Here is a 22,468-nt window from a genome sequence, read left to right as displayed (position 1 = left end):
TAAGACGACAGTTGCGAGGTCGGCCTCTTGGTCCCCCTCAGAAGGATCTGCAATAAAAGTGGTGAACCCTCAACTTTTTTTTTTATCTCACATCATCATCGGGTAAAAACAAGTTTATGATCAAAACTTGCAGAACTAATGACATTCCCGTCAGCCTCAGCTGTTTGTGTTTAGTTAACCAAATATTAGAAAGCTAACCCACTACACGGCCAACCATATATAGACCAGATGAGATCCAAAACAAAAGTGAATCGGAGGAAGGAGAGGATGGGGAGTTGGTCTGTTGGACACCTGTTTGCTAAAGATGCTGAGCTATAGCACTACTGCTATGTGTCTGTTTTTTCCCTTTTCTTTGGCTAGTGATTTCATTTGAACTACTGCTAGTCTCATGCTACATGTCCTGTCTCTGCGATTATTATCACCTCTTCTCTTCTTGTGTCTTTTTGTGTCTTTTCTTCTCTTTCAACGAGTGAGCTAAATAGAGTAGCTATGACTCAAAGTGACTCACACCTCAATCACTTTCACACATGGGCACACACACCACACACACACACACACACACACAAACAAAGACTCCATGTGTCCCCAAGCAAAGGTAGCAGCTGGTCTCAGCATCGCGTTGCATGTTTTTAGGAGAGAAATATCAAATATCTGAAAGGTTCCCTGAAACATTTGAAGAGGTGCCTCTGGAGATGGGTTACACACACACACACACCCACCCACACACACACACACACACAGAGAACAACACACTGACTGTGAATTGCATGGTGTGCCTTACAACTTGTTGCTAGGGATGGAGAGCGTACACTTAATGAAAAGCTGACCAAGCTCTGGCCTCCCTCACTAATACACAACCATGCACTCCCCTCACTAGACAGGATCAAATGTCTCGAGCCGCTCTTTGTTGAGTTTTGTTGAAAATGTCATGATATTTAAGCTAAATGCTAAAAAAAAAATGGTCAGAGCACGAGAAGAAAACGCAGCTTGTTAATTATCTGTGTTCTTTATGGTCTGTCTAAACCTCTCTTTCTGAGATTCATCTGCATCTCTTTCTCTCGGTGTGAGACTCTGGCCTTTCTCCACAGCCCTTTTCTCCCTTCCTCTCTCTCTCTCTCTTTCTCTCTCTCTCTCTCTCTCTCTCTCTCTCTCTCTTATGCAACAAGCTCATAAATAGAAAATGGATGTGTCACTCAATTACTGTATTTATACTGGAAGTGGACCACAAGCGCAGGCCAAGGTTTATACCGGAGCCCACACAGGGTTTTAAGCCTTCTTCCATTAACTTTATTTTTACTCCAGTATCAAAACACTGTGACTCATTCATCTTGGCTGCACAGGTGGATAATGTGCTGTCTTTTTTTTTTTTTTTTTTTTTTTTGTGCTTGTTTAGCAACTCAAAAATCAATAGATTTGTATCAAATTTCTCATGAAAACTGGCGCCGACACGTTTTCAAGCATGAGCAAAATGTGCCAACACATGTAGGTGAGGACAGGAAGGAGGATTGTGTTCATTATGTTTCTAGGAGGAAAGCAGTTTTTCTGTTTTCTTTTCTTTTCAGTTTCTTTTACTGTGTTCAGTTGTACACACAGCAAAGCGTTAGTGACGTGTAAGAAGCAGGGACCTTTTCGGTTGGTCCATCCAGCTGTGTGGTGTGTTTTTGTTGTTTTAGCTGCTGCTGGAGTTAAATCGGTCCCAAGTCCTCCGTCTCTTCCTGGTCTATGCTGTTTGCCTTGTCCTCAGCCAGGTGGTTCCTGTTCTCTACCTTGTATTATACCAGTTTTATAGCTTTAGCGTTTTTGTAGAGGGTAGAAATTCAAAGATCGAGAAACAAACATCTCGAACAGCAAACAGCTTTATTCAGTTGGATGAGAATGTCGCAGCGTTTTCAAAGTGTGTTTGTGTTTAAAAAATGGATTGAATAGATTTCATTTGATAATTAAAATATATTTCAAATATTGGACAGTAGTTACCCAATAGCACCAAACAAAATATCTGCTGGAGTTTATAGCGACTGTAGCAAAACCACTTTACCAACAACCTTGCATGTATTTGTGATTCATTTGTTAATCCATTTGCATTTAGCGTCGGAAATTCCCCAGTGAATCAATCCCGGGACGCTAATTCCTGTGAAATGTAGAAATTAAAGCTCAATGTAAACATTCAGTTGTCTAATAGTTTAGCTTAAGTTTTTTTTTTTTTTTTTTGAAGCACTTAAAAGACTCTTCCAGCCCAAAAGACAAGACGCTAATCCTCTCAGCGTGGGATCCAGGCTCATTAAAACACACCACCTCTCTCGTCATGAGAGGACCCGTCGCCGCTGAACTGTGACCCATTTTTGGGTGTGACCCCTCCGTCTAAGAAACCAGGCTGCAGAGTCTATTATTCAACACCCTGGGAACTAAACCTAAACCCATCACTCCTCTCGTGAGCGAGCCAAGCGGAGTTTGAATCAGCAGCCGAATAAAAGCCCTTATGTGTGCTCTTTCAACATTTTAATGGACCAAACTCTCTCAAGCTGCAGCCCCACAGCCCATTTGAAAGTGTGTGTGTGTGTGTGTGTGTGTGTGTGTGTGTGTGTGTATGGAAGTAGTAGGTTAAAGGGTGGGAGGGGTTCAGGATACAGACTAGGGAGTGTGTCCTGCATTTTAACAATCACACCCAAACTTCCACTTTACCTCGATCAGCCACAGGCCATTTCCCTCCTTTAACCTCTTGTTCCCTTTTACTTCCTCTCTCTCTCTCTCTCTCTCTCTCTCTCTCTCTCTCTCTCTCTGTCTCTCTCTCTCTCTTCTGTTTTGGCAATTTTGCACACTCCCATTTGTTGTATCGTCCTCATTTTATCCCTCTTCTATCTTCTATCCCTCTCTGAAGGTCAATTTATTTCAGCTCCGTGGGTGTTCTACTGAGGTCGGAAGCTTCTTTTCAGGGGGTACCTGCACTCTAAATTTACTTTGTACCTACTTTCAGCCAAATTTATTATTAAAGCCAAAATATCAGATTTAATGGTTCATCTTTTTGGATTTACTGGGTGGGCTAAGTGTGGAAATGTGTTTGGAAGAGAAGGACAGGATAAAGGAGGAAGATAAAAAAAATGAAAGAAGCAATTGAAAAGTCAAAAAACTAAGCCAGAGCCGTTAAACGGACTATGGGGTCCGTTCTTCAGACCCGATCATCAACCTGGATAAGAAGATAACAAGAGTATCCTACAGGGATTCATGTTAAAGCAGCCAGAGAACCTGTGTCCTGTCACTGCTGTCACCCAATCTGGACTTTTATCTCCATCCAACGACAATAATACGTTAACAATGTAACTTTAGCTTGCTTCCATGTTTTTTTTATTTTTTATTTATGCTCACTTTTCTCTAGCTTTGATGTCAATTGCTTGCGATATATATTTTTTGTTAAAGTGTCGCTTGGCTACTCAGCAAGTTAAGGGCTGCACTGCAACAAAAATGATATCGCCGGCAAGAGACAACAGCTCGGGGAAAGTAAGCATAATAGTTGCTGACGGTAGATTCAACGTCAAGCCTAACAACCCCCCGTTAGCTGTTTTAATATCACTAAATCACAGATTCTGGTGACTTATTGCTTAATACTACTACTACCACTGCTCTCGGTGGCATGCTTCAGATGCTTTTTTTGCAAATGGCATAAAACTCCAAAGTCTGCACAGTGCAGAGGGTTGATTCTGTGTTTGTATGTCCTGATAGGGTGGCGATTCAGAGTCAATGTGACGTTGCCTTGTACATTGGGGGTGTACAGTGTACAATGCAGCATCACAGATTTCTATTCATTAGCCACATATCCATTGTCTTAGGGAGCTGGGGTACAGCTGGGGGTGAAGGATATCACAGGGCTGTGTCAGATTATTTTATTTATTTTTAATTATTGACTGATCCAGAGGGAAATTGTAATCAATATTTTTCTGGGAAAAGGCAAAGAACTGCTGTGGCAGAGGACCAAAATCATAATGATGTGATTAACTCCATTAAAGTTGATATCTATAAACTATATAGTGCACTCAACTCGTTTTTGAGGAACAATGATTATGAATGAATCACAGAGAAAAAGTTGTAACATACTGAACAATGGTCCTGGGTCAGTGCTGCTCATGTTGGTGTTTACCTGTGACAGCATGCTGGGGTTCTCAGTTGAGAATATACTACCATTCTTAATATTTCAAAATGAGTCAAAACAAAACTAGAAGGGTCTCAGTCTCAGTCAGAAATACACAAACAATCTGCTGCACTTTCTATAAAGCCCCTTTTCGAACACAACCCCTTTTCATCTTTCCCTCTTCCTCTCTGTCTCTGTATGTGTTGTGACACCTCCCCCTTGTGTTCATGTTGGGTACTAAGCACTGCATCAGCCACGGGGCGGATCCATGGGTGGAGCTCCACCTCGCTGTGCTTTGCCAGCAGGCACAGGTACATTTTTTTTTGTTTTAAGACTGCAAGCCAAAGCCAGCAAAGCAAGCTGTCTGGAAGTTGCCAGTGGTTGAAGTGAGGGCCGGTGCTGTGCGGTAAAGACAATGGACGGCGCAATCAAGCAGCCAGATGTTGCTCTTAACTAAATGATTTTAGGGGCCTAACTAACAATGGGGAGTCTTGTTGCTGATCTGTTTCTGCTCCTGCTGATTTCCACAGGACACGTTTATGCAGGTAAGGCACTGCAGAAGAAAACATGCAAAAGTTACCTGAGAGCAATTATTCCACATCACTACAGGTGCATGATTTGTTGCATTGTTATAATATGAATGTTGCCTTTTAGGAGCACGCCAACTGCATGCAACTACAGTTTTTAATGCTTGTTAGTGCACATTTAGTGAAGTCAACGTTTAACATTCACACACAAGCTGCGGTCGTTGTCCTGAAGTTAATGCCGTCAACCTTTTAATGAATTGGTGCAGGAGATGATAGGAATGAAGTTGCAAATGCAGTTTACAGCAATTGATTAGGTTAAAATGTGTCTGGGACAGTTGGCAGCTTAATGTCTAATAATCCAGTCTAATATTGTCTGCGGACATATGACAATATGCTGCTGAATTCTGGATTATAATTAGACATCTGATGTCACGCTGCTCACTAAATGAGTTGGGTTTATAAAAGTTATCCTCTAGTGGTATCTGCTCATGACAGCGCATTAAAGACCTGCGCTCACATTCGAGGTGTGTCCGTCACAGTAGGAAGATTACTAATAATCCAATGTTCACTGGTATCATAGAGGCAGATTAGAGATAGATGGACAGGCATGGGTTATACTGACAGCAGGCTTATAGGCTTTATGCAGAGCGGCATGCTGGGCCGGCCTGCTGACTGAGTGCTTCTCACAGGGACCAGTACCAAATGTGTTTTGTTTTTATTATTTTGCAGGCAGTGCATTTCCCTACCAGAAGGGATTTAAAGGCAATACAATAATAATCCATAATGATAAATGATGGTGTGGAACGCAGAAGAACAGATTAGTATTTGTACTACGAAAAGCTAAATCAATTATTGAATGTAAACCACAATTACATATCCTAATATTTGCCAAAAAGCCAAGCCAACAAAATCTGTAATTGAACAAATTAATAAGCAATGTTGGCCAATTTGGCAGATGCTTTAAACACCTGCAAGAAAACCAATATGAAGAGACTGAACAGTATGTTGAATGGTAACAGACTAGCATGCATTTATGATAACATAAATCATTGGCTGCCATGTAATTTCACTGTCGCGTTGTTGAGCTGCACACAGCAGCTTTTGAGAGTAACTCGTTCATAAAATGTTGCGGCTTTGTTGTTTCTCCCCCTCTGGCCAATGAACTCTTTTATCTGAGTCTGATGTATAAAACTCTCTCTGTGCTTTCATTTGAATCATTGGTGTTCAGTCTCTCAACCGTTCCGTGCTGCTGTACTTTTTATGGAGTTTTAAGAGTGTCAGCCATCCCCAATCTCACACACACACACACACACACACACACACACACACACACACACACACACACACACTCTCTCTTTCTCTCTCTCTCTCTCTTTGACCTCTACTTGCTGTGTGTTCAACAAATTGATCATTGTCATTTTAACAAAGTGCTCCAATAGCTGCAACAGCTGCTTTGTAGGTCAAATTGATTGAAATGAAGACTGCTTTATTCTTTTTTTTCATTCACAGATGTGAGTCCTGGGTACACTGGCTTCACTATTAAATACAAGGACAGTGTCATTACATATAGACACAATTGTAAAACCCTAGAATGGAAAAGTGTTGTACCTAATGTATACAGGGGCTTTAGACTCCAGGGACAATGGGTAGACGGTTAGTTGGTTGGTTGGTATCTCAACCACTATTAGATAGGTTGCATACAAATTTGTATAAACATTCACGGTCCCCAGATAATGTATCCTAATGATTTTGGAGACCCACTCACTTTTCCTCGAGTACCACCATCAGGTTGACCTTTGTGTTGTTTTCACTACAGGCACTCCACTGGCATGGCTGTAGACTTTTGGCTAAATGTTACAAATTCAAACTAGCTGATATCTGGCACGAGGATGCAATATTAATGCAATATCAATAGTCGTTAATTAATTTAAATAGTGGTCCTTTTCACATTTTTCATTTATATTTGGATCACGGGTTCCCAACTCGAGTTAGCTTCGTGTGCTGTGACAGACATGTGTGCTTTCAGAGCAGCTCTTGTCCGAGAAATGTTGACTAAATGTCCAATCTGAGTCATTTGGGTCAACGGTGAACTCTTTTTTTAGCATCAGAACATTTCGGGATGACCCGCTCCAGAATGCATTAGTTGTCATTAATTGATTCGGATAGCAGGTGTAAAGTGCAGAGCAGACGCCGCATTGGAAAGCTGGTCAATACAGATTAATGGAATAGCCTCTGCTGGGAGAATGCCTTTGGTCACCAAATGTTCATTTTATTATTTGGGTTTTTTAATATGCAGATATAAAAGAGATTGAATGAAAAATACTAGCAAATAATAGATCTATGCCAGCATAGAACAAATCTCCAGCTCTGTCTTTTTATGACTTTTCTTCACCTTGGAATACTGAAACTGCTTATTTGTGTAGAAACTACAAGTTCTGCTAATAGGTACCTTGATGGCCAACTAATCTGGCGACAGCTACAACCTCCACTTCTTGCCTGTCTTCTTGTTCATTGTTGTAGTGTCATTCTACGGGGATGGATACATCCACCTGCGGACAGTGGAGGCGTCCGTTCAGACTTTGCTCCATGTGCGTTTCCGAACCTCCGGTCCGGCGGGCATGCTGTTTTTGGCAGCTGGACACAGAGACTTCTTGCTGCTGGAGCTCCTCTCTGGGCGCCTGCAGGTAGGCATAAGGACATGTTAGGACAGTAGCACACTTGTCTAAAGCAAGTGACAGGAATCTATTCATGGGTTCATGTTTATTGTCCATTTAAAGAACAGAAATGGTATGATTTGGCTAGGGAAAGACCATTTGGATTTTAATAATATAAATACAAACGAGTCCAAATAAAAGCTGTTCAGTGGTTCTCACTTGAGATGCCTCGCACCTTCAAAACAAGAGAAGATATGTGTCCCTTGGGCCATTCTAGCTCATATATTGCCATTCACTATCCGAAGGAGAGACAGAGAGAAGGCTGAACACACACAGCTCGGTGTCGGATTGCTCGCAGAGAGAAAAAAAAGTATCCCCCTGGCACTTTCAGAACAAGTTCCTTCATGACCAACGTTAAGAGAGGAAAAACTCCAAGTACACTGCAAGGGAGCAACTCATAAAAGAGTTTGGTTACTTTGTGGGCTAATGCTTTAACACAGTTAACAAGTCCCTTGATTCTGTTTTGAATTGAGCACATTCAAGATCCAATTGCCATGTTATGCCTGCTTTTATGTGTCTTGCTCTTTCTTACTCATTTTAAGTTTGTATTTGTTTAGCGAAGAAAAGTAATAGAAAGACATTTCTTCGGTCCTGGTTACCACCTTTTATCTCCTTTCCTCACTCTTTCTCTGCTCCCCCTCCATCCCTCAGGTCCGTCTGGACCTGGGCTCAGGTGAGCGTTCGCTACGCTCAGAAAAGGGCATCCATCTTAGCGACCTGGCGTGGCACTCCATGGAGCTGACCCACGACCACCATAATGTCAACATGACCGTGGACCGAAACTCTCACACCAGCCTCCGTATGCCAGGACCAGACCTGGAGCTCAGTGTCGAGGACGGGCTTTTTGTTGGCGGGACAGCCGGACTGAACCGCCCGTTCCTCCTCAACATCTCCGCTGGGTTTCGAGGCTGTGTAGATGAAGTTGTGTTCAACGAACATAACCTGTTGTCCAGCCTAAGGCCTTATTCTGGGTACAAGAGCGTCCACGAGGTATCGCTGGGCTGTAGTCCGCAGTTTTCGGCGACGGAAGAAGATTCCGTCAACTTTTTCAGCTCTAAAGCTTTTATCTCTCTCCCGCCGTGGGAAGTGCCACAGGAGGGGCTGTTTGAATGTGAATTGCACCCCTCATCAAGAGAAGACGATGGCATGGTTCTCTATAGCTCTGGCAACCATGGAGGATTTGTTGCCATAGAGCTCAGAGATGGTAACCTGGTGGCAACCGTAGGAAATGGAGAGGGCAGCAAGACTGAGCTGCGTTCTCTAACGCATGTTCACAGCAACCACACGTGGTACCCCATCCAGCTGCACCTGCTGCCCAACAGCATCCAGCTGAAGGTGGGTGAGGAGCTGGTTAAGGCCACCCTGAGTCTGAAGCTCCGGGTCATCCAGCTCAAAGGGCCTCTCTTCCTGGGAGGGCTGGACGAAGAAGCACGGGGAGAGGCAAGGCGAGCCGGGTTGCTGTCCGCTTTGTCTGGGGGGCAACCGGCTGGGCGAGGAGGTTCCTTTAAAGGCTGCCTCCGAGGAATTGGGGTGAACACTCAAAGAACAGGCCTGCCTCATGCTGCCGTCACCAAGGACGTCACCGTCGGCTGTAAGACGGGGCAAGTTCCAGATGCGGTGACCACCTCGAGTCCAGCAGATCGTCTCGAGTTTGACGTTTCAACCACACCACCAATTGCCAACAATAAGAAGAACACTAACTTTTTGTTGCTGAGAAAGCTTGAAGTTTTGGAGGGAGGCCGGGCACCACTGGAGCCCAAACACATGAGGGTAGGACTGGTTAACTGTCAGTTTTCACTTTTAGTTATGTCACAGGTTTCTTATACATCGTCAGAAAGAATAACATGGAGTTATGTCATTTTCACATTATAACCCCGAGTCAGATCCTATTTGCGCTTCCTTTTTAGGTGAATCTGGATTTTCGGAAATTGGGCATTCATCCATCCCAACTGATGTTCCGCATTGAGGGGCAGCCTGTCCACGGCCAGCTCCGGCTGGACCTGAGTCCTGACCCTGACGGGATGCTGGTTGAGGGGCAGGAGAGGACGATCACACTAGGAGCAGGAGAGGTCGACCGTACTTTCAGTATGCTGGACTTGTGGCAGGGCCGTGTGATATACGTTCACAGTGGTTCAGAGGACCAGCACGACTTCTTCATGTTTTCGGTATTCTCCAGCAAAAAGAAGGCGCTTCCTGTATTTCTGAAGGGTAACCGCCTGCATCGGTTCGATATCAGCATCAGTCCTGTTAATGATGCACCTGTGCTCAGCCTGCCGGAGGGAAACCTTTTCACGCTGTTGGAGAAGTCCAAGCGACAGGTAGGTGCAGCAGAGCACTCGATGCTCAGTGTAAGTGGGTGAAGTGTAGAGTGGGTGCTTGTAGCAGATGTAATGAATAATAACGAATTAATATCAAATTATGTAATGATTATTAATAACTCAACTATGAATCATAAACTCATACATTTTCATAACAAGTGATGGTACTCAGCTTCCGCGATGCAACACGATTAGTTTAACTAACAGAATTTTAACGTAAGATTTATTTTTTATTAGTGTGGGTCTACGTATATAAGTAATAATATGTGCTATATCAATTAAAATGAACCAAAATAGAAACTAACTTACTCACAGATTATATCACCAGGAGTCATAGAATGGAGAGAGGTCAACAGGAGGTCCAGAACCCACATGTGAAGGAACTCTTCCTCTTACGAAACATGTTAGCTCGGCATAACATATCAATGAAGATACATGTTGTGTCAGAACTCAGTTTCTCCAAGTCGTTGGATGTGTCTCTGTGTCTTTCTACTCAGCAATGTAGCTCGTCAAACAACTTAGCGCCCTATGGGTCGTGAGAGCAGTTATTGAAAGAAGTTTATTAGTTAAGATTTTGTCATTGTTGTATTTAATACATTTCAGTTTCATCATCTTAATGTGGATGTTCCCTACATAAGTATAAAATGAAAATTAATACAGCCACTTTGTCCCCAGCTGACGACGGATTTGCTGAGGGTGTGGGACCCTGACAGCAGTCCTGCAGAGCTGGTGTTCAGCTCCCTGGGGAACCTCAACACTGAGGTTGGACACCTTGAGCACCAGGAAAACCCCGGCAGGTTTGTACTATGGCTTTGCAAATAATCACTCAACCAACCATGGAGGTCTATTGGATAAGTGGCTGAGGTTGATAAAAGCTAAAATAACCAGATGGAACAAAATGTGTGGCTCTCTGTAACTGCTTGTTGAATCTGCTCGTACGTATCCAGAAACTAACTGACCCTGCAAATCTGTGGTTGCTAGATTTTGATATTCAGTCTAAGCCACTGTTGTTACCTTGTTGCGCGTGGCCGCGTAGCCAAAAGTCATGCTAGCAGCTACTAGATGTGTTAATGTTTTAAATCAGGATTCAGAGTTAGGAAACATGGACGTTAACAGGATTGCGTCTATCTTCCAGGGCCATTAACTTGTTCTCACTGAACGATCTGGAGGAGGGTAAGATCTACTTTATCCACACTGGGGTCCCCACCTCCCGACTGGCCCTCAGGGTCAGCGACGGGCTGAAGGTAAATAATGTATCATCTGGCCCAAGAGGAAAGAAACCCATAAGCTGTAACATAAAGGATGTGATACATAGAGTTGGGGAATTTTTACAGTGGCGGCAGTGAAAATGGAAATGGCTCCATCTAGAGCCATTGTTTGTTTTGTCCGTTCTGGGCTACTGTAGAAACAAGTAAAGTTAAATGTCTTAACAATTATTGCATGGATTGCCAGGAAATTTGGAACATTCAACACACTCCTCAGAATTAATTGTAATCACTGAATTGATCCATTCCATATCTATATTGCCATCATCAGGCCAATATTTTTGTCCAATACTTGCCTGCAAAACTAAAAACATTTCCACAGGATTTATTGCACAAACACACACATTTGATATGTTGCCATTCAATTTTAGAACAGTGAAATACTGATTAACCGTCTGCTCTGTTCATTCTCCTCATCTCCTGTTGCTTCCTCTCCTCCCTTGTTTCCTCCTCCTTCATCTCGTCCTCTTTGTTATCGTAACATCTGGTGTTTCCCTGTTCCCTAATCCTTTGCACAGTCGAGCAACACAGTAGTTCTGAGGATCATGGCGGTGCCACTCGAACACGAACTGGTGAATAACACCGGACTGGAGTTGAACCAAGGCGGGGCCTCCATCATCACAACCTCTCACCTTGCTGTACAAGTTAATGTGAATGATCCGGCAGTGGAAATCCGCTACGACGTTGCAGAGCTGCCACAATATGGTGAGCTCCAGCGGTTGCACTCAAGTGGCGACTGGAAACCGATAACTTCCTTCTCTCAGAAGCTTCTAGAAAAAGAACGGATCCGATACCTCAGCACTTACCATGGCGTTCAGACTCCGAGCAACATCACTGATTACTTCAAATGTAAAATCAGCATCGGCTCCCGGGCTACTGAGGAGGTTGTTTTCCCCATCGTGGTGCGCTGGATCCACTTCAAGATCACACGAAGCAAGATGGAGGTCAACGGTGTTCAGTCTACAGCTGTCACTCCCAAGGACCTTCATGTGATCTCTAAGGGGGTTAAAGTCAATGAGAGCGACCTCTACTTTAGGCTTCTAACATTACCAAAGAAAGGGAAGCTATTCCTCGACAACAAAGCTCTGCGAAGGAACTCAACCTTCAGCCAAAAGAACATCACAGACGGCTTGATGAAGTACGAGCTGCTCAACATGCTTCAGGATGACACGAGAGACACGTTCAGCTTTCAGGTGTTCTCAACACACGCCAACTCGACAGCTTACGACTTCAGAATCAACATCAATGCCGAGTCGACCGCCGTCACCGTTGTAAACAGAGGCCTTTCAACCCTGGAGGGAGGAAGTAGAGTCATCAACAAAGACATCCTCTTCACTCACACAGCAAGTAACCGGGACGTCCACTACAGCGTTACGGTGAGCCCCGGGCACGGGCAGTTAAGGAGGATCAACCTTTCCAACTCGACTTCCGTTAACGATAACATTGTGACGTTTACGAATCAGGATATCATTGAGGAGAGGATCGTGTACGTTCACGATGACAGCGAGACCAAGCAGGATTCCTTCACTTTCCAAATCATGGTGCACAAACCGAACAAACGCAGGAAGGAGGATAGGAACACAGCTGAACACACCTTTAATATCTCTGTGCAGCTCGTCAACGATGAGCGACCTGTCAGGGCTGTCGATAAAGTTTTCCATGTAGCCCGCGATGGGCAGAGGTTGGTGACGCTGAATGACCTTCGTTACCGGGACGACGACTCTGACTTCGAGGACAGTTGGTTGGTGTACACGCGGAGGGGGATTCCCATGGGAGACTTGGTGCTAGCCAGTGATACCAGCCACAAGCTGTACGAGTTCACACAACGGGACCTCGAGCAGGTTAGCACAATTATCTGTGAAGGTTCTTCCTCATCCAGATGTTAGAACATTTAGAATCACAAAGTTAAGGATTAGTCTTCAGATGTTTCTGTGTCGCGATGTCAACAACCTTCATGTGGTCTTCAATGTCTGACTGATCACAAAATAGGTTGAAAGTCTTGCAATTTCTCAATAGATATAGAGGAGAAACATATAGAGGAGATAGGGGAAGGGGAGGAGGATTCCATCTGAAATAGGCGGCCAATGGCAGGCTCATACGCAAACTCTACATCCTGTGAGTCAGGCTACAGGGAATGTCCTTTTACATTGATGCAAATGGGGATAGGGGCGCATACTTAAGGTCGGTCTGTGTTGTTGGACTTCCTTCATAGATTCTCACCTCTGCACACTTGGCCAATAGCTCCCCATTTCCACTGTTAGAAAGGTGTAGAGGGAGAGGGTTTCAGATGCTGTTTGAAGATCCAAAAATTCCTTTAAAAAACAGAAAATCCAGCTGCCTTTGACCACTAGATACTAAGTACTTAAGCTGTACTTAACTTCTAATACTGGTGTTTCTTCAGTTGTTTTTTTTATAAAGCCTGCTGATGCTTTTTCCTTTTCTGTCATCATCTCCTTTTCTTTTCTCTCCTCGCAGAAAAAAGTGCTGTTTGTCCACAGAGGAGTGAGTTTTGGTCGTTTTGTGCTTTTCGTATCAGATGGGAAACATTATGTTTCAACACTGCTGGAGGTGATTATAATGTCTTCACGCATGATGTACTCATGGTTTTATTTCGTCATATTTTACGGTCATCAATTTCACCGTTGATTAGCCATTAAAATAATAAGAATAAGTTAAGCAGTATGTTTGGTAGGAACTATATAATAAAAGCAATCAACATTAAGGTTGTTTTACATTTATATGTTCGTGTTATTTATTAGTAGTTTAAATTTTGTGCTATAGTGTTAATTATAGCCTTTACAAATGATTTGCTTGTAATTAAATATCATGATGTGTTTGTAGTGTGAACATAAGTGAGCCTAATGATGTCAGCTGCTCTTAATCATTTATTTCTCTTTCTGTTGTGTGACTGGCTGATGCAGGTGATGGCGCAGGATCCTTACCTTCAGGTCGAGAACAACACGGGCCTCATGGTCCAGCGAGGTGGGATCATAACCTTAAACTCTGCCAACCTCAGCATCTTCAGCAACCTTGACATCCGAGACCCACAGGAAGTGACATTTGAGGTCTTCCTTCCACCTAAACACGGCGTGCTCTGCTTTAAAGATGGAGATCGTGTAACAGCAACAGACGCAATTTCAATATTCACCCAGCGAGATTTGGTGGCGGGGCGCCTGGCGTATCACCACGACGGCAGCCATGAGTTGTCGGATGGGTTCAATGTGACGGCAAGAGCCAGGGAGAAGAGCGCAGAGAGGAGGCTGGAAAGAGGGAGGAGGGAGATACATCTGGACATTGGAGTGGCGGTAAAAATCTACCTGGAGAGCCACCAGAGGCCGCCATCGGTCATAAGTAACCGCCTGGTGGTGGTGGCGGAGGGACAGCACGTCTCCATAAGCAAGGAGCACTTAGAGGTAAGCTAGTAACCATAATCATATGACTCATTCATTACTTGGTTACCAGCCTGTATGTGTTATATATATTGCAAGAGACATTAATTGCATCTAGGACTTTGCAGCATATCAAGGTTTATTGTTTATTGTCTGTACCTGAGATCATATTGACAGATGCTTTCTGAGTCATTTCATTTCCAAGTTCACCCTTCAAAGCAATCACGGTCAGATGTTTTCATCTGGACATTAATACACTCCAGTGACATCATCATCATATTCAAACAGATAAAAATGGTTTGTTAATATCAGAAGTCCGTCGTAATATTTATAAGTAAATATGTTCTGTTCTGTTTGAACAGGTGGTTCATGAGGACAGCAAGCCCTCAGAGATAGTTTTTACCGTCCAAAGTCCTCCCGCCCTGGGCTTTCTACAGCGGTTGCCCCCCAACGACAAGCACCAGATCAACAACGGAGAACAGCTGCACCTCCACCAAACACAGCCAACTGTAGGTTCAAAGCCGACAGACAGTTACACACTGCAGCTTTAAAGTTTAAAGTTTCACAGGTACTGCACAAAAACAGCACTTGATAAAATTGTCTGCTCCGTGGCTCCACGCAGGGCATCAAAGAGCAGCCAACAAATTCCTTCACGCAGGAGGATCTCAACCAGGGATTGATCGTCTACCACCAGCAGGCTGCAGGGCGCACCAACGACTCCGTCCTGTTGGAGGCAACCAACGGGGTCACCAGGGTCGCACCTATCAGGCTAGAGATCGACATCATCCCTGTCCTGCTCCCTCTTCAGGTACAGAATGTGTGTCTAGATGTTAGATGACCTTAAAAAAAGGAAAGAATTGCATGAAAAGGGAGAGAAATTCAATTTCAAACATTTTAAACAAAGGAGGAACTTCTTAGTAGTCAGTAGTATCGTCTGTTCTGCAGGTGTCTGACTTGACCCTTGATGAGGGGTCGTCGCTGCCACTCACCGCTGACATCATCGAGGTGGCCAATCATCACTTCTCAGGGATGAACTTCCTGTACCAGATCGTCGTTCCGCCGCGACACGGACACTTGGAGCACAGCCGGATCCCGGGGATGCCCATCACTGCTTTCACTCACACTGAGGTTTGACTGAGCACACACCCAGAACATTCAATTGTGGATAACAGGGAAGATTTTTGCTGTAAAGACTGTTAAGGTGTGAACCAATGAAGGTGTGTTCATTAGGAATAAAAATTTCGCAAACCAGCACTTTAGTGGGAGAGTAACCCCGTTAGGTATATATTGTATAATAAACACTTTATCAAATCCTTTTCCAGAGTGTTTTCTGTTTTCGAAAACACTCTGCTTTTGTCAAATGCTCTGTTTTGTTGCTCTGTTCCGGGCATTTTTAACATCAGCAGCATTGGGAGTTACAACAGCGGCTTGTCTTTCCAGGTGGAACGTGAGTACATCTCCTATATCCATGATGGCAGCGACACACTGAGAGACAACTTCACCATTGTGGCCAATCAGACGGAGATCAGGAAGCACAGCCTGCCCTGCACTGCTCACATCAAGGTTACACCTGTGGATGATGAGACTCCTGTCGTTACAACCAACAAGGGTCTGAAGGTGGGGAGTGACGATTTGAGTCTGACTGCATCACATTTATTTATAGGATTATGTTTTTGATCAAATTAAGGAAATGTAAATAATTAGAGATTTCTCAAATGATAAAACCTTTAATTGGGGACATTTTTAAATTAGACAGAGACATTGACTGAATTTAAGTTACGGCAAATGTATAGGTATTGATATGCTTCATTGGCCTATCAGTAACAATGAATTGCACTACAGAAAGGCCAAAGATTTTGATCTTGTCATCAAACTCTCTGCACCAAAGTGAATACCTTCATTTCCCAACAAGTTATTTTGACAGCTAGATGTATAGCCGTCGTGTCCTTTCCTTCCATCTTCCCTCTCTTTTCCTCAGGTGTGGGTGGGTTCGGTGACAGAAATCACCACAGATGATCTCAGTGCTGAGGACCCGGACACTCCTGAGCCTAAAGGACTGGAGTTCATCGTCACACCACCAAGCAACGGCCACCTGGCCCTTAAGAGGGCCCTCTCCAGACAAATCCTGAACTTCACCCAACATCACATACAAACCGGACAATTGATGTTCGTGCACAGTGGTGAGTAACATCTTGGGACCATATTTATGGGTTTTTCAGAAAAAGAAACAAAAACATCCAAAAATGACAACATCTGAGAATGGAATGAACCAACTAATAACCCCTCTTTTTTCTTGATGTTGACTTTTTTCATGTGTAGGTGCTTTATCGGGTGGCTTTCACTTCCAGGTGAACGACGGCGTGAACTTCGCCCCTCGACAGATCTTCAGCACAACTGCCCACTCTCTGGTCCTCACCCTGCAGAGAAATCATCCCATGGAGGTCTACCCAGGTATGGTTCTACAGAACAAAACCTGGTTTGACACTCTGGATTTGTACTAAGTCAGCTAAAGTATAGTGACTGGTGGTAGAAGCGAAGCGTATGCCGGCCTTTTCCTGCTCAAGTACAGTAAATGTGATTTTGACATATAAACTTTTTAAAATAAAGTGTTACCTTGAAATCAGTCTGTCAATCTATGCACCAAGCTGATAGTGGTTCTAGCCTGTAAACATACTCACGTATCAGTAGCCTCTGGTCAAGGTTAGTATAGTATGGGACATTTAATACTGTAGTTGATTGATTTTTTACAATATCCATCTTTTTTTTTCCTAAATGTTTTGAGAAAAAAACAAAACGTGCCTCGCTCCTCCTGCCCTTTTGTGGCTTTTTGAATTTGAAGCATGGCGATGTCTACTGATAATACATTTAACCAGGATCATTCATTGGCTCTTCTCTGTTGCTGCGAGCTTCTCATCACTCTCGCTGTATCTTTTCCAACCTTTAAAGGCTCTGTGACACCAATCTCTGAGCAGGAGCTTCAGGCCGTAACCAACGATGTCAGCGACAGCAGAAGAAACCCCTCGGTGGTGTTTGCGGTAACTGATCCTCCTAAACTTGGCAGCCTGGTCCGACGTATGCCCGACAACTCTACAAGAAACATCTCCACGTTCACACAAAGCATGGTAGGAGACGCGTGTGCCTTCGCAAAACACAAGGGAAAGCTTTTGTTTACTTCTCAAATGAAATGATGCCCTTGTCTTCGTCTCTCAGGTGAAAGATGGGGTCATTTTGTACGATCAGAACAGGCCACAGTCAGTGGGATGGTCGGCTGCAGACGCTTTCTCTTTCACCGTGTCCTCTCCTCCTGCTTTCCTTCCTCCACACACCTTCGCCATCTTAATCTCCTATCAGGCCAACGAACATCACGACAGCCCTCAACACAAGACCAGACTGCTGAGCAACGCGGGTACTGTGCGAAAGAGTGTGTGCCAAAAATCTCTCTCTCTTATTTGATATTTATTTGTACCATGAAGAATATAAGTTCAAGCGGACTAAGTGAGGTGTTCGTGTGTGTCATGCAGGTGCTGTGGTGGCCGAGGGAGGCAAGGTGACGATTGACGGGTCTAAACTCGATGCCTCCAATCTCCTTGGGAAAGTCCCAGAGCCGCACCGGAAAGACCACCACATCCTGTACCGCCTGATTTCCCTGCCGCGTCACGGAACTCTATCCATACAAAAACATAACCTCACCAGGTGCTTTGTTCCGTTCTTCTTGCCTCAATAGATGCAAAGAACAATATCAAAATGAGTCATACCAAATCAAAGGCACAAATACATAATAAATAAAAAAAACAATTGTATTTTCAGGTGTTGAAAATTCACTGCTGTCTTCAACAAAACCATTTACCAAACACTACGAGGCAACCTTGCAAATGCAAAGTTTTTTGTTTTTTTTCCCCAGGAACAAACCCGATTTCTCTCAAGTCACCCTAAACAAGTTCGGCATCACATATGTCCACGATGACTCAGAGACGACGAGCGACAGCTTCACTTTCCGGGCCTGGGTGGCTCCTTTGGATCTCTTCTCCTCTTCCTCCTCATCCTCTTCCTTGTCTGCTTTTTCCTCGTCCTCCTCCTCCCCCTCTTCCTTTTCCCCTCTCTATTCAGCCTCATCGTCCTCCATTTCGTCATTAGACGTGGCTTCTCATCGCCGCGCCGAGGACAGCCTGGCGGTGACGGAGACGTTCAACATCACGGTGACGCCGGTCAACGACCAGCCGCCGCTCATCAGGAGCAGCGCCCCGAGCATGAAGGTCGTTGTCGGAGAGAGAGTCGTACTTGGACCGGACAATCTGCAGGTGAGCCAAGCGTTTAGAGAGCAGGTTTGGCTGTGGTTAGGGCTGCATATTTATGGTTCACAATGTTTTATTTTATTGAGTATTGAGATTCTCATTTTCACAATTATTTATTGATCATTGGAAACAAAATTTAAAAAAAGCAAAGTGCTAATATCCAACTAATGTATATTAATTGTAGAAGCCTTTTTGTCTTAATGGAAATTCCCCAAAGTCACAGTAACAACAGGGATGCTGATATTAAGTATATTTCTTCCACAGGAAATTATCATTTTCATGACAAAGGATGGGTTTTCTATGCAACAATGCTTAGTAACAATACTTCAACATGAGTGTTGACTTTTGGAGTCTTGTAAAATACAATCCTGTCGATCTACATGTCCAGGTTGAGGACCATGACACCCCTCCAGAGGAGCTGCACTACCTTGTGATCAGTAAGCCCAACAACGGCTACCTGACGCTGGGGGAGAGACTGGAGCCGGTGACCTCCTTCACCCAGTACGACGTCAACCACGGCCGGCTGCACTTTATACAGCAGGTGAAGAGTCAGTCTGCTGAAGGAGACTTTAATTACTTTTTTTGGAAAATGTGTGTGACAGCGTGTTGTCCATTTGAAGCCCAAATGTGTGTAATTTGTATGCGATTAGAATTGTACAACAGCATCTGATGGCAGCAAATCATCCTAAATCAGGGGGTTTAAATTCGGTTAAGCCTGACCCTAAATCATAGGTTTTCTTTTAATAAATGTTTCCTGACTTTCAGATGTGTTGGTGTGTTTGAGTGTGCTAGAACCCTTCTTTGGTGTTTTCTGTTAATCCTTCCTTCCTGTGTTCCCTCTGTCAGGGAGAGCCCTCAACAGGTGTCTTCTACTTCAACGTAACCGACGGTCATCATCGTCCACTCTACAAACTGTTTAGTTTGGAGGTGATAAAGCCCTCTGTCTCCATGGTGAACAACACTGGCCTGTCATTGGTTCAAGGCAGGACCGCTGTGGTCCTGACAACCGACCAGTTTGCAGCTCAAACCAACAGTCGCAGGCCGGTCAACATCACCTACGCGGTCACCACGCACCCTCGCCACGGACGCATCGCTATTAACGACCAGGAAGTCGCAACCTTCCGCCACGAGGACGTGCAGTCAGGACGCGTTGTCTATCACATGACGGATCTCAGCGAATCAGAGGACAGCTTCCAAGTCTCGGTGTCGGCCTCGTCGCCCGGTGTTGACTATGAAAATGTAACAGCACAGACGGTGAAGGTGACAGTGAGGCCTCTGATCTACCTGAGGGAGCCAGTGAGAGTGCCCAGTGGGATCGCTGTGAAGCTGGGGAAAGCCATGATCGACGCCTCCGAGCTGGCGAGAATCAGCCGAGCAGACCCGGTCTTTCAGGTTCTGTCGCCACCAAAGCACGGAAAGCTTGTCAAGGTAAAGCTGTGCAGAAACCTCAGTTACACTTTCAGTCTAATCATCTCATTTCAGTTCATTCTCTCTTCCACTCCGTGTCTGTGTGTGCATGTTTGCAGATGACCTATGACCCTAACCGAGCATCAGAGGTGCTGAAGTCCTTTACGTTCAGAGATGTGGTGCAGGGCCGGGTCGCCATCGAGGAGACTCTCAGCGACAGCGACAGCCGGCAGCATGACAACAAATCAGCACTCGCAACGGCTCGAGGCCACGCCCCCGCCACGCCTCTCAATGATTCTTTCATCTTCCTGCTGAAGGCTGGAAACGTCCAACCAGCGAAGGGCGAGCTTCACTTCACCATCTTTCCCCACCACCAGATGCATCACGGTCCAAGCGGTTCGAATACAGACGGGGCAAGTCGCGAACAAACGACAACCCGACTTCCGACACATAATAAGACTACGACCGGAAGAGGAGGCGGGCGAGGGGGTTCCACGACGCTCAACGAGGACGGGGTGGGTTTGCCGCCCCACATTTTGTCACATAAGAACCACAACAGGACACAACACAAGTTGAGGCCTCACAGCCGCTGGGGGAACCACACACGCAGCGGCAGTCATAGAGGAAGATCAGGCAGTCGTGCAGAGGGAGCGGGTCAGGGTCATGGCCCACAGACCCACACTCCTTCTGTCTCAGACAAACATGTTCCAGCACTCCCTCCTGACATACACCCGGTCCACGTTGAGGTCCTCCCTCGCCCCGCCTCCGACCCTCTCCTCATTATCCTGCCTCTGCTGGCCTGCTTGTTCCTCATTATAATCCTAGTGGTTTTGATTCTGGTGTTCCGCCGCCGCAAGGAGAAACAGGCCCGGCTCCGGCTCCTCCAGCAGCTCGCTGCGGTGACGTTACCCACCGAGGGCAGCCCTTACCTGGGCCGGGCGGAGCGGAGCGTGGCTATGCCCTCTGTGGTGGTCACCCCGCTGGGCCCCGCAAGCTGCCCTACCTCACCCAGGGTACCTTTGAGTCCCAGGAGGAGGAGTCTGGCCCCTGGGATGACATTCTGGGGGCCATTTGAAGCTGACGAAGCAGGTGGTGATGGGAATATTAGAGGTGGTAACAGCATCGAAAAAGATATGGTAACTGCAGGATTCCAAACGTCTCTGAGATCTAGGTCCCCTACTCCGACCCTTAAAGACAACCAGTACTGGGTTTGATGGAAGAAGTCCAAAGAAAAACTGTGCCTTAGAGGTGTATTGTGGTGTATAAATGGCACATGTGTATTTTCCAGGGGACATCTGTAGTCATCTAAGGCACCTCAACTTTATAAAAAAGGAGGACAAAAATATGTACATTTGTTGAAGAGATTGTTCCTTTTTTTTGTAGGAAATGTATAATGTTTAATTTCACAAAACTAACTTGAACTGAACTCATCTTTGTTGTAGCAACAATGTACTGAAAAACTGTTATTTAATCTGTAAAACATCACCTAGGAGCTGTAATTGCACTGCAGTGTTGTGACACTAGCACGGCCACCATTGGTTCTTTTATGCAAACACACACTTTTGTAGCAATCAGTCTGACCGATTCCTCAAAACGCTGACTGTAACTTCTATAGCTGCGACGAAGAAAGCACACGTTTCTGAAGTGTGGCTGAACAAGGGGAGTGAAACATAGACTGACGTTTAATGCGTTTACTGTAACAGATTTAATGTAGCCGAGTTTTAGCGTAACTGGTAATTGACACCACTCACCTACAACATATTAACCATACAGAGTTGATGTTGATGTCAGCTGGTAGATCATACTGCCTGTTTGTGCTCGTGACTAAAGGTACTGTGAGCTTCCAAGTCTATGCATGCGAACCATTTGTTCATTCACCCCTCTTCACGGCGGTGAGTTGTCATGTACCCTTTTCTGATAAACCATACAGTATTAATACACCGTGAGATGTAGAGACACTGGTACCTTCCTCACTTCTTCACCCCGTGAGCCCGTTTGCCACGCACTGTGAAAGATTTATTTTTAATAAAAATGGTTTCATAAAGGCGTCTGTGTGTTAATCTCAAAACGCGTACATGCAATCGACGGTCAATGGAGAACACAACTTTTGAGTCTTTTGAGTTTCATGACCTTCGACCTATGTTAATGACTCACAGCAACAGGCTGTCCGTCTCTGCTGGCTATGGGGATGCACATTTTGACATAAAAAAAAACAACAACAACAACAAATTGACAAAAAAAACTAATTGTGTGACATTTACATGACCCCCTCAAAAGTAGGCCTCAGCCAGCAGAGCCATTCCATAATCAAGGGTTTTCAAGGCATAAGCCTACAGGTACTGCAGATACATGCTTTGTTATTTTAAAGTCAGTACTTGAAACATGTTTCCAGGTGTATACTGACGCATATATGCACCACCACACAATTTGTGTTTC

The 22,468-nt window shown here is 44.7% G+C and overlaps 1 protein-coding gene across 1 annotated transcript; it reads left to right on the top strand.

The window, feature by feature from the left end:
• The first annotated feature begins 4,601 nt into the window (after positions 1-4,601).
• LOC137888897 (chondroitin sulfate proteoglycan 4-like) lies at positions 4,602-22,026 on the top strand. The gene is made up of 22 exons (XM_068732406.1): positions 4,602-4,665; positions 7,168-7,331; positions 8,013-9,131; positions 9,269-9,679; positions 10,355-10,476; positions 10,815-10,923; positions 11,463-12,785; positions 13,420-13,512; positions 13,866-14,357; positions 14,696-14,842; positions 14,956-15,141; positions 15,279-15,461; positions 15,774-15,950; positions 16,312-16,513; positions 16,653-16,784; positions 17,280-17,455; positions 17,544-17,739; positions 17,855-18,026; positions 18,235-18,631; positions 19,014-19,166; positions 19,472-20,053; positions 20,152-22,026. The coding sequence occupies exons 1-22, from the start codon at positions 4,602-4,604 to the stop codon at positions 21,244-21,246; spliced, it is 7,695 nt and encodes a 2,564-aa protein (XP_068588507.1). The 3' UTR covers positions 21,247-22,026.
• Positions 22,027-22,468: the final 442 nt, after the last annotated feature.

The sequence above is a fragment of the Cebidichthys violaceus genome, unplaced genomic scaffold (assembly GCF_023349555.1).
Source record: "Cebidichthys violaceus isolate CVI_PGR_0920_01 unplaced genomic scaffold, fCebVio1.0.p SCAF_59, whole genome shotgun sequence".
Taxonomy (NCBI): Eukaryota; Metazoa; Chordata; class Actinopteri; order Perciformes; family Stichaeidae; genus Cebidichthys; species Cebidichthys violaceus.
The sequence above is the reverse complement of the archived record's forward strand: the minus strand, read 5'-3'. Positions and strand labels throughout refer to the sequence as shown.